The 13,002-nt window shown below is 40.1% G+C and overlaps 1 protein-coding gene across 1 annotated transcript in view; it reads right to left on the reverse strand.

Moving 5' to 3' along the window:
- Positions 1 to 13,002, reverse strand: part of LOC139732582 (uncharacterized) — a gene marked incomplete at its 5' end in the record, with an annotated part of 130,299 nt that overhangs the window by 7,114 nt on the left and 110,183 nt on the right. The window contains 3 exon segments of the mRNA XM_071643435.1: positions 3,286 to 8,670; positions 9,783 to 9,930; positions 10,912 to 11,138. Coding sequence (XP_071499536.1) covers positions 3,286 to 8,670; positions 9,783 to 9,930; positions 10,912 to 11,138 — 5,760 coding nt within the window.

A 13,002-nucleotide genomic window follows, 5' to 3' on the forward strand; every position in this document is an offset into this window, starting at 1 on the left:
TTACTTTAATTACCAGTAATCGCATACACAAGTTTTGTGCCAACTTTCCTATAAATATATTCTTTGAACTTCTATGCATTCACACATACATGTATTTCCAGTGACATAAAGTCACATCAGGAAATTAAAGCAGAAAACACTTATTTCAAGTGTTCATATTACTAACATTTCTGTATCATCAGATCTAAACAGCTTTTGAAGCAACTATATACAGTGTAGTGAGTGACAGTTGTCAAATTTGCATACTTCTCTAGAGCAAGAAAAAAAATGTGTTTCTGTTGTAGCAAAAGGCTTTTGTAATTATACTCTCATTGGCAGTAAATATCTTTAGTTTTTGATATTGATTCATTGTTTGTCGCAAGCAACTACTAAAGTATTGATGACTATTAAATCAAAATATGCTACCAATTGACTGGTTAAACAAGCAGAAATATGGATATCTTATAAAAATGTGAGAAAAATAAATACAATGTGAAAGCAGATCCCATCTTGATAGATATAGATAAACATATTTCAATGTAAGAATACAATTGGGAGGCATTTGTACTTGTTTCAAGTTAGACCTTTATACTATTCTAAAAAAAAACCCAAGAACTAGTAAATAGTTAATATTGTTATTATTTCTTGCACCATTCTACTGTTGCCTATAGCTTACTTCAGCATACCTTACTAAGCAAAGTAACAGTGTTAACCTCTACACAGGAGTAGTAGATTCAATATGTCAGCATAATAAACTGAGGTTCAGTGTATCTACAGAGTGCAGTTTACATTGTGGGGAAGTTTGAAGGGAAAGAGAGCCCCTGCATTTTTTTCTGCATGATATTTTTGAAGAAGAATGCAATTTGTCTTTCCCATGTGAAATATATATCAACAAGAGAGGCAGCACTGTCTGCTAGTCTTTCTTCACTAGTATATGGGGCATATCTAACCCTTTGAAGACTAGTCTCAAGTACATGACTATACTCAAGCAGATGTCTATACAATAGACATATATGTGTTACAGAAAATTATCTCATCCTTAATGGGTTAAGTACCAACTCATGGAATTGAAACGGTAGCAGAATATCATGGTTGTCACATCCCAACAACATGCCAGCATAAATTTTCTTTCTTCTTATATTTTGATGTTAACCCCCCCCCCCCCACCACCACCACCACCACCAAAAAAACAAAAACAAAACACAACAACAACAACAATATTGGTAACAGAATACTTCTGCTATGATTGTACTTGCATAAAGTGAAACCCAGCTCCAATCCCTTTAACCTGTTCCCCCACAAGGTTCTGACATCCTTCATAATCTGTGCAGGCCACACCCGGATCCCATAATCAAGTTGAAAATTAACTCTTTGTGTGGCATGAGCACCAGATGACACAGAAAACCCCACAGCACTATACACATCACTGTCCAAAGCCCCTGGCACAGAATGGGTTAAGAGTGAACCATCTAAAGACATTTGCAGTGGAGTTGAAACATTTCTGGTATTAGCTGGCCCCTTGAGCACCTAATTAAACCCTTTACCTCTGAAATATAACAATTCCTGTATACTTAGTATAGCGGGTACACCCGGTTTTCGTAACAAGTGGATTAATCTAAGGGTGCTGGTACCGGATGGGCTTTACCATATTTTTCATGTTTTACCACCACCAATGCCCATGTCACCATGCAATCGATTCTCTGAAAATTTAGTTAGTGGAATACTGGTGTTACAGGATTGTATAACATATACGCTGTACCACCTGTTGTTAATAGGGTGGTCCGTCTACCATGAACATGACATAGAATACATGGTACCACTAAACAAATATGAAGGAAGAAAACATAAGGTGAGAATGAGAATGATGATCAATATGGTTGTTTTTGTATCTGCTGCAATAAATATTGTTTTACCATTGCCCCTTTGAATAATGATCTCATTGAGTTTCTAGATTAAAAAAAACAAAAATCTTGTAGAAACATGCAGTGACAAACAGTTACCAGCATTATGTATTATATCAAAACCATTGTATTGCTTTCACTTTAAAAACTTTAAAAAGGACAATACAATCTTGCATCATTTGCCCTTCTCTGTGTCTTATTGAATGAAAATTCATTTGAATATCTAAATGAAGTACTATGATAAACAATTATCATATTTTCTTTTAGAGTCATCTCGTTTTTCAGGACATGGGAATTAGTCTGTGCAAGATCGTTATACACATAGAGAAGCCCTCATGTGCTACAATCATACCATATGCTATATGTGTACATTGAACACATGAAATCTTCACTTGCTTGATGGATGAAAGTCTCTCGTATTAGTTTTTGTCTGTCTTATCATTACGCTACTGAGTGCCTCATGCAAATTCATACTAGTATGTCTTGAATTAATTAGGGTCTTTGACTTGGAAACTTAATTTGATGAAAAGAACAAACTGAAAAAAAAAATTCACTTGTTTCACTTACTCCCTAACAAATATTCAATGCTCAACAAAAAATGATCCAAAACAACTATCATGGATATACATGCAGATTCAAATGGAATCCATTTTGTGTGTGAAAGATAAACTCATGCATTTGTGGGACCATGGCCACATCAAATTTATTTGTTCATTCATTTCCAAATGTCAATGGCACTAGCATAATGTGCCTATTGAAAATGTATACTTCAGTCTTGAGGGCAGGCAATGATGTATGCAAATTGCCTGAGTTTTGGACACCCCCTTGGAGTTTGAAGATGTGGCATTTCCAGTAGAGCTATATATCTTAAAATACAGATCAAAGGAAATATCATGGTGCCATCATTGTCAGGATTATACATATCTTCGAATCAACTGGTCCTACACATATTTATTCTCAAGTGCCTTGTAAAAGATGTTTATTTTTAATAAGTGTTTTGTTTTGTTTTGTTTTGGTTTTTTTGGGGGGAGGTGCATAAACACTGAAGGTTACAACATCACTTAATATCCTGGAGGGTACATATATATCCATAAATCATTTCATCTTAACAGTTCACAAATATCAATAAAGTGCTAGACTGAGGCAGGTAAAAGTGAATGTTATAATCTCTGGGACCACATTATTGCAGCATACACCAAAACACTGTGTGTGTGTGATGCACATGATTGTGAACATATAAGTGACAGCCAAAGAAATAAATATATGCAGGTACAATATATGACAAAATCTGAGATATGGACAGGTGTAGACGAATAATACTACAGTAATAGCATGCATGTGTGAGACGATATATGGAACAGTATTGACTGGACATGGAAAACAAAGAAAACCACTGTACTCAAACCTTTTGACACAGAGTCATGCACATCCTGGTCTTCCATGGGTACAGAGTCTAAGTATTCATCCAAAGCATGCACTGATGCCTCACACGCTGTCTCACCAAGAACTTCTCCACATGCACTGGAGGGTTCCTGGTTCAAACCCTGCTTAACAGAAGCAATGTCATCCAATTGCCCAGAAGAACATGGTGAGAGAGGGGTGTCAGAAGCAGATTGGGATGGGGGAAGAGAAGCAGCAGGGTCGGACAGATTTGGGAGTTCCGCAGCCGGAGCTGAGGAGAGTTCTAGGCAGCTGTTGGAGGTGGAAGAACTTGAAGCATCGTCAGGCCATCTCAACTGTTGAGGGCGTTCACTTGATCGAGTCTGGTCTTTGCCTTCATGGCTGGAGTGGGAATGATCATCTCCAGGGCTTGCTGCATCTTCTGAGGAGTCATCTGACTCTGTTTCAGAAGAGCTACTCGCTCTGACAGTCAGGAAGGCACTGGAACTAACAACACCATGGGGATTGATGATCTCCACCGTATACCTCCCTTCATCTTCGAGCCGGGCGGAGTTGATGACAAGTTCGACGAACATATCCTGAAAACGCATTACCTGCGTGGAGACATTGCTGCTGGGTTCCACGGGATGACCATCTTTGTACCACTTCACATCTGGTAGAGGATTCCCACCAACATGGCACTGGAATATTGCTAAGTCTCCCACTTCCACAACCATATCACTGAGTCCCTGAGAAAAGTGTGGGTCTTCCCTCTCATCTTGCTTACTATCATCTGTGAAAAATGGCTCTGAATTAGTTTTTGTGGGAGTGAAAAATGATGGATAGCGCTCCTCTGTCTCCACTGAACTATCAAGATCGCTTTGCTGATGCTCAATGGCAATGCCTTTGGAAAATGACCAATCTGAAGTTACAATTTCTCTGTATTCTTCCCTTTTATACAGGATGGTGGAGTTTGATGACATAGTAGCAGAGCTGTGTACTTCCACAACTTCCCTCTCAGTATGCTCTGTCACAACAGGTGTCAAGCGATGGAGATTTGCATTGCTCTTTGAGTCTCCGTTGTATTGGGTAGCTTGAATCAGCCCTGGGGAGGCCTCGTCCATCCCGAGATACCGAATTTCCACAACAGCTTCTTCTTCAATAATTTCAGCCCCTGATATGATGACCTCTCCCAATTCATCTTTCTCTGATTCATCACTATCTGTGTAATGTGTAAAGTGCAGACAGTCATCGTATTCCTGGAGGAGGTCTACCATGGGAGTCCTCTCCACATGGAGATGGCTTGCACCAGGAATGTAGATGATATCCTTTCCTTTCTCCTCTGCCAAGTCATCTTGTCCATCCTCCACGGGAGAGCTCACAGCATCTCTCGCTTCAAGAGGATTTACCTGATCTACCTGGATGATATTGGCTCTGATCAGTGTTTCTTGGCTGCCTGGCTGTGCTGCAGATATAGTGTAAGATGCCACTTCTGATGCAGCCTCTGTACTGTCTGTTTCCACACTTACCAGGTCAGATGGCACAGGATGTGACTGAACCTGTGGCTCAACATCATCACCACTGGAGAAGAAGATAGACTCAGAGTCTAGCTGCAGTTCCCTTCCAGCTGGCATCACAGCTCGCGTTGCCTCAACAGGTGGTTCATCTACATTCACTTTGTCATCTTGCATTTTGTGAGATGTAGCATGTTCATCATCTTCTGCCTCCTCTGGTTCTTTCAAAATGAGGTCATCTTCATATTCTTCAAGAAGTACACTGAGCTTTGCTCTCTGTGGAGCTCTGAAATTTGGCAAGTGAGTTTCACACTGGATGGACTCTGTCATTGGCTTTGGAGAAGGCAGCATTTCCTCACATTTTATGTCATCTATTTCATCTTCTGAACTCCCATGTGGATCAGTGATGTCAAGTATGAATGAGGCCTGTAAGGGGGCATTGTCATCGTCTGGTGTGGAAACAAAGCGAACATCACCATTTGCAGAAAAGGATGGAAATGAAACATCTGATGCAACACTACACTCAACAAGCGAGTCTGGAATTTCGCTGTCATCCATGTCAATCTGAGTGGAACTGTTTCTTGATTTCTTCTTTCCTCCTTTCTGCTGGTGAACAGCAAACACTTCCCTTTGCTTTTGTGGTTCATCAAAGTAGACTTGGACACTCCTTGGCTTTGGTGCCTGAACTTTAACTTTGACAGTGACATATTTCTTTTCTGGCTCATCTAGATCAGGCTGGTTTGAAGGCATTCGTAGTTCTAGCATGACTGGTGAAGAAGATCCACTTTCACTTGAACTTTCCGGCCTTGCAGCTGCAGCAGATTCTACACTCTCTTGGATTCTGCCTACAGGAATCTCAATTGATGTTACAAATGGTTGGTGTTCCCCTGTGGCTGTTGGTTCTGCCATATCATCATCCAACTCAGCTAAGACCTCAGCTGAATCATTTTCAGGATCTGTGTCCTTTTCTGAAGTGTCTCCAGCTAAGTAATTCTGTGAAACAGTATTTGGACCATCATCAGCTTGAAAGTCCCTGGCATCAATTTCAAGTGTAATGTCCGGCATTACCTTTGGGGCAAGCATTACTGTGTACTCTTCCCTTTTCAGGGACAAAAATTCCTCAATAACTACTGGCTCTTGCTCATTTGACTCAGCTTCAAGAACTGCAGATTGGGTCTCAGGAGCAGCATTGACATCAAAAAGAGCTTCTTCTAAGTCACTCTCTGTGAACTCTTTCTCATCAGAATACACTGGGGATTCCAGAGGTTGCCTGGGCTCTGTCCATTCCAAGTAACAATGCAAGATTGTGGGATCTGGACTGGCTGCTGTTATTTCAATCGGTGGTATGTCCCTTATGTCTTCCTCTGCTGGGGATGTGTGTGAGTCAAGTAATGTTGTACTGTGTAGGGTAGTGCCATCCTTCTCAGTTTGAGAGTCAGGTGTGCTGCTAGGAGGAACTTGGAATTTAGTGCTAGGATACACTGTATCAGCAACAGACACAACTCCAAGAGTTACCCCATCTTCAGTGTGTTCATCCTCACTTGAAGTGATAGGGGATGGAGCTCTAAGGTTGGGACCTAAATCAATCACAACAACCCTATCTACAATGTCTGATCTGTCATCTTCTGGTTGAGTTTCTAGTGCTTCATCTTTTTGATCCTCTTCACTAGTCTTAGGAGATTGTTTCTGAACTGAGGATTCTTCTGGAACAACAATCTCTGCATGGAAAAGATCAGTAGGGTCCATTTGTAAATGGATATTTGAAGGAGAATATTGTTCCTCATCATCTTCACTATCTAAATCTTGGCGCTGTTGCATGGGAAGGAGCACTTCAGCTGCAAATAAATTGTTGGCCAGCTGCCCTTCTCCCTTGAGCTCCCGTGTTTCAGGATGGCATTGCTCAGAGTCACTCTCAGAGTCAGATGAAATGGATCTTGACCTACATTTCTCTCTGAATTCCAGCTTTACGTCTACTTTGTCCTTTTCAAATTGCTCCCCTTCACTGCTGTCCGAGCTATGGTGTTCGTTGATGTCTTTGACGGGTGAGGCAACTTGACGTTTCGCGGCAACTGCTATGTCAAGTATCTTGCTTGTCTCTGTACTTGTAGGTACATGCACTGTACTTGTAGGTAAAGGTCTTTCTGTGTCATCACCAGCACCTTTATTTCCATCACTTGATTGTGAAGATGTGGATAAGCCTCTTGACAATGTCACAGGCAATGTACTTAGAGAAAGGGGTTGATCATCATTTCTTTCACTTGAAGATTCCAGGTTGTCTTGCCCCATGACTCCCTCAGTATCATTTCTATCCTGATGTAAAGTTGCACTATCCTCATCAAGGTCAGCACTCCTCCGGGGTTCCCTCCACTCCAGCACCTCTTCATATATAAACACCTCTTCCTTTTTGGTGATTTGCACAATTCCAAGTTTATGCTTTGCCTCCAAAGACACTGTGAATTCATGCCAATCTTGCTTGGGACTAAGTGATGAGAGTGCAGCTGTAGCTGGAAGCACAGTTTTGTCCTCAGCCTCAGGGTGTCTTGCAGCTTGTGGGGAATCATCTTCCTCCAGCATCCTCTTCGCCTCTTGCAAGAACTCTGAATACTTTATCGCTTTGGTTGGGGAAGGAGTTATACTCTGATCTTGCAACAGTTCTTCATAATCATCTTCAGAGGATGAAGATTCTCTTGATGACTTCCCTTCCTTGATCGGCTCTTCTGTTTTAGGAGACACAACAAGCTCTGCATAGTCACTCACACTGGGATTTGACAGATCTGTATATTCGTTTTCAGGACTGTCAGTCCTGCGCTCTACATGAGGTTCACTCTTCTCTGATACAAACACTTCGTCGTCATCATCATCATTATCTCCCTGGGATTCTCCTGATTTGTCAGTCACAATGACTTCTAGCAAGAGTTTCCCAGTTGCTGCTGGCAGTCCATCTAAAATGGTATCATCCTGAGCCGAGGTGACAGGAACATTTGTCCTGTTGCCATTTGCCATTTCGTCTTGCTCAGATTCTGCTCCTTGAGTGTCTGTGTTATTATCTGATGTGGATGAGGCACTACCAGATGTTGATGTGTAGGACCTATCAAATGGCTCTTCAAACTTGGGTTCAACTTCAGGTTTTAGGAGATCCTGCACCTTTTCTCCAAACATTAGATTGTTTGTGTGCTCCACTGGCTCAACAGATTCCATGGTAACCTCTTCTTGTACTTGACAGGGTAGCACTTCCTCTTTGGTGTCTTTTGGCTCTGCAAGATGTGGTGCAGCATTGTTATTTACTTCATTGTCTGCCACACTAGAATCATCAAATGGTTTTGCATGGTCATTGTCAGCGGCAGCAGAACCTTGCTCTCCATCCTCAATAATTGGTGTCAAAGTTCTCTTACCATCCCCATTGATCTGAACATTTTGACCGATGTGAAAGTATTCGTGATTGACTGGCTTTGGCATTGATGTGTCATATTCACCAGAAGTGGTCGAGTCTTTGTCATCCTCATTCTCTGATGCAGACAGCGATTCCACATCCTCCTTACTTGTCGGTAAATCTTTGGAAATGGCTGAAACACTTTCGGGCAAAATGTCCAGTGGTGTTTTCAGAGGCTCACTGCTTGGAGGAATATTTTCTTTATTGTCTGGGATTTCTTTGCTTTCGTGATCATCATCACTTGATTTGTCATCGCAGACAGTTGGTACAGCCTTCTCTAACAAGACATCCAGGGTCATCCTGTCTTCTGGAAGACAGGTATCCTCCTCATCACTTGATGAGGTAATGTCACCTCTACTGTCATCAGAGCTGCATGATTGAGATTCCAAGCCAACGTCAGGCCGGTGCTGAACTTTTTCATCCTTTTCTTCCTTGGATACATGCTCATCAGAATATTCAACATCTCCTTAAATATGGACCATGTAAAGAAGCATGCAGCGCAAGGCAGAGTGCGGAGAGGACAGATTGTACCAGGGAAATGGTGTGTTAGTGGCGTGGGAGGAAGTGTTGGTGGGAGAGAGAACAGAATAAAAAAAAGGCACAGCAAAGTCAGTGAAGGCATTCAGAAGAAGAGCCAAATCAAGGTTAATTTTTCATTTGTGAGCCAAGCTCTCTTACAGAAAATATAAAGATTTGAAAGAAGACTACTGAGCTGTTTCATTTGGTATTCTCAGCAACTGCCTTTCCTTGAAGCATGCATGGCACTATAATTACTACTACTTGATTTGGCAATTCTTATGCATCAATTCACAGAAAACTCACTATAACTTGGAATTTAACACTGACCAAACAAACAACTAGAAAGGAACATTAACAGGTCAGACTCTATACACATCACAACATAAAAAACAACTGCAACTTCATGCAAAATGAATGGTCAAATAATTCTAAACGAATACGTTCTATGCTAACACGGTCAACTATAAACTAAAGTTTGTTTTCTCGCAATAAAAACAAAGTAACACATTATAAAAGGAGTGATATCATTGTAAGTGCATTCCCATTAAACGAAAAGTGGACAAGTCACACCTCTACTTGTACATGCTCATGGAAGTACAGATTTACAGCTTTACATACAACTCTGATGAGTGCACTAGACAAAAACACAAATCTTTCTAATTTGGGAATGGGTTTGAACAGGAACTGAGGATTATGACAGGAGGTATGATAATCAGTTATCATTATGAACAAGTACAACAATCACAGCATACATTATTTAAAAAAAAAAGGAAACATCTGTCTGGACATATGGCAATCTAAACTGTTAAAACATGGAAGAAATGTTGTGCTGCACTCGGAAAAAAAAATCATTTTGATCACGTGTCACTCATGTGAGTTAAATGAAGAGAGTGATGAAATGTACCATTGCTTCACAAAAAGAGTGTTATGGGACTGTCTAGATGACTCTAAGAGAAGTTTTTATCTTGTCTCTACCCTAGTGTTACATCTATGCACCCGAGGTCAACATGATCCTTTGTGCCAAGTGGATAACGAAATGCAAGGTGGTGCTGCACTGACCTTTGACCTTCAGGACGGCTGTACAGGTCGCCTCTCCAGCTGGGTTGGTAGCCTTGCAGGTGTAGGTGGCAGCGTCTTCGGGAAGGGCTTCAGGTACTTCCAGGATGCAGGTTGTACCATCAAAGCTGATCTTGAACTCGGGTGAGTCCTACAGCATATGGCAAATTGAGAAGATCCATTGACATAATGTGTATGTACATGGACTAAAAAAGATAATGGTCATTCCCTTTGACATAAACTGCTGATGATTGAAGCAACTGCCTTTACCAAGTATTAGATATGTGAAAAAAGGAGGCAGTGGACTGACCTATATTTGACCTTTTGTAAGAAATTACAGATCACGACAGTATTTGTTGTTGTTATAATCACTTATTCTAAGTGGTATTCTTATCATTGAAGAGTTTATCACCATTCACCCAATACCACAATCAATAACTAATAGCTCTCTATTTCAGTTGGTACCATTACTACTACTGCAGAGACTCCAACCCCAAGCACCTTCTGATCAGGAGATTCTCCCGCCCGAAACCCCTAGCAAACGGAAGACTCCAAGTTGATGTGTGCGAAACGCGAAGTTCCTGGGGTTCTAGATGTTCTCTGGTGCTATGTAAGGCTTATTTTTTTCAACATACGACACCAATAAGTAAGAAATGCTTTCCACCGGGAGACACAGAGCCAGGGCGGGAGAAATCAAATCTCAAGCAGGAGAACGGGAGATTTTGCAAAAATGGGTTTTCGGCGGGAGATCTCCCGTCGAAAACGGGAGAGTTGGAGACTCTGCTACTGCCACTTATCAAAAGGTGTTGCTGCTGTGTAAAAACTACTCTCATCATCATCATCATCATCAGTGTTATTGATAAAAGTATTACCACTGTCCTAATCTTTTTTGATATCCATTGTGATGATGTCAGTGACCATATCTGTGATTCTTCCTGGTTTTGAATTGCTACTTACTATTATCACTACTGCAATTAATCAAAGGTACTGACTATTTATGCACTACTCTCATCATCATCAGTGTTATTACTAAAAGTATTACCACAATTCTAAACTTTTTTGGTATCCATCCTGATGATGTCAGCAACCATTGTGAATGTGTGATTATTCCTGGCACTGAATTGACACTTACCTGAATAGGCTTTGTCCCTTCATACCATGTGATGGTGATTGGTTGTGATCCTGTCACCGTGGCGACAAACTTTGCGTCCTCCCCTTCTGTGACTTCCATGTCTACGATTGGCTTGTCAAACTTGGGCGGCGAGATGATGATTTCAATTTCTCGAGGAGCCTCCTCCTCAACGGCAAGGACTATCTCCACCTTCTCAGTTGTCTTCTCGTCGGGTTTGGCTGATTCATCTAAACCAACGTTTACAATGTTTAAGAAGAAAGGTAGATTGAAGGTGAACACGATACAATTTGTTGGTAATATGCATGCAAGTGTACCATATTTGAATGTTGTTCTTCTTAATAAGCATAATACGGAAAGAGGAATACATATATTCCACATACCAAAAAGAAATGATTACTGAAAAGACTAATTTTGAACTTTTGTTGATTAAAGCTAAACGTGATTATACTTCCATTCAAAATCTTAATTTAATTCATCTAAACAAGGTATTGCAATTGACCAAAATCAAACATTTTCATGTTTAAGGTTCTACAATCAATTCCATATTTATACACTTTAATATTTAGGCCTATGTATGATACATTTTCATTTATATTCATACACATGCATGTGCGTACACATACATGTGTATGTATACACATTGTTGATTAAAGCTAAACGTGATTATACTTCCATTTAAAATCTTAATTTAATTCATCTAAACAAGGTATTGCAATTGACCAAAATCAAACATTTTCATGTTTAAGGTTCTACAATCAATTCCATATTTATACACTTTAATATTTAGGCCTATGTATGATACATTTTCATTTATATTCATACACATGTATGTGCGTACACATGTTGATACATATAACAGGTGTATAAATATACACATAAAACTAATCATGCATAAATCAAACAAATCACACACATGTACAAACATCCTGACACCACAGTACAACATACTAAGAACAAGAGACATACATTGTGCAAGACCCTACTTCAGAAAAATCATGCAGTATTCACAGTGAACTCATTTCCAGAACTAACATAAAACTGCTCATAGTTCATGCACAGAGACATATACATAGAGACATAAACATACATTCAAGGGGAAAAAAAAGCATTATGAAGTGCAACTCATTTGCATATTTACTACTATCACACAAGGCATACATTTGCATACACATGCTTTGCATTCAGTTTGCAAGCAATACATAAAATGCTACACACAATTCACTAACCACAAGTCGCAACTTTGCAATACTCAAATTCTTTTATTTCTCTCCTCCTCACAGAACAAAATAACATGCAAACCAAACGGAAAGTGAGAACAATATATCTTTATTATGGACTGAACATATGGCATAGAAGCCTGTAATTTCACAGGTGATATTTGAGATGTTTCATAATACACTTTTCTGAATGTCTACCCCTAATCACAACATGTTTCTATAACTTGGGACATAAGATGTCATGATATAAGGATATTTGACAAATATTTGTTCTTCATCTAATATGTCTGATCTGGGCTTGCTATCACAAACTTCATGAGATAGTTTGTCAACCTCCTGGCAGGAATATACAGATGATGACTGGTGGGAAAGAATACACACAGAATGATCCATCCCTTTCATCTAAGTCCTGCTTCCATTGCTGTCATTTATTTTTGCAAAAATGCTCACCCATGGGACAGCATCTTTCACTGTATTCAGCCCCAGGGACCACATCACATGTGGTCTACTGTCACATGATGATGTGTTACCAATCACTGACCGGTGTTAAGCTGAGTCAGACACTGTTTTGTGATATTCCCTCGTCCACCACTCAATACCAAGATTCCAAACGATACAACGTGTTTGGATTTTTTATTTGACCAGAGGAATTAAAAGAATATTTAAACTCAAGGAAGGCTAATTTTAAAAGATGCTATTCATGACCCTTAGGCATGCCACAGCTGCAAAATAAACAACTATTTGGTGCAAAACTTGATACAGCACGGTGCAGCATTTTCAGATATATCACGAGTAGTACAGCCACACAAATATATAACAAATTTGCCATGCAGTTTAGGCATTCTCCAGAAAGAACCTTCTCAGTTGAGACTGA

This window comes from Diadema antillarum, unplaced genomic scaffold, assembly GCF_040938485.1.
Source record: "Diadema antillarum isolate AM-2024a unplaced genomic scaffold, OU_Dant_1.0 seq00000437_RagTag, whole genome shotgun sequence".
Classification (NCBI taxonomy): domain Eukaryota; kingdom Metazoa; phylum Echinodermata; class Echinoidea; order Diadematoida; family Diadematidae; genus Diadema; species Diadema antillarum.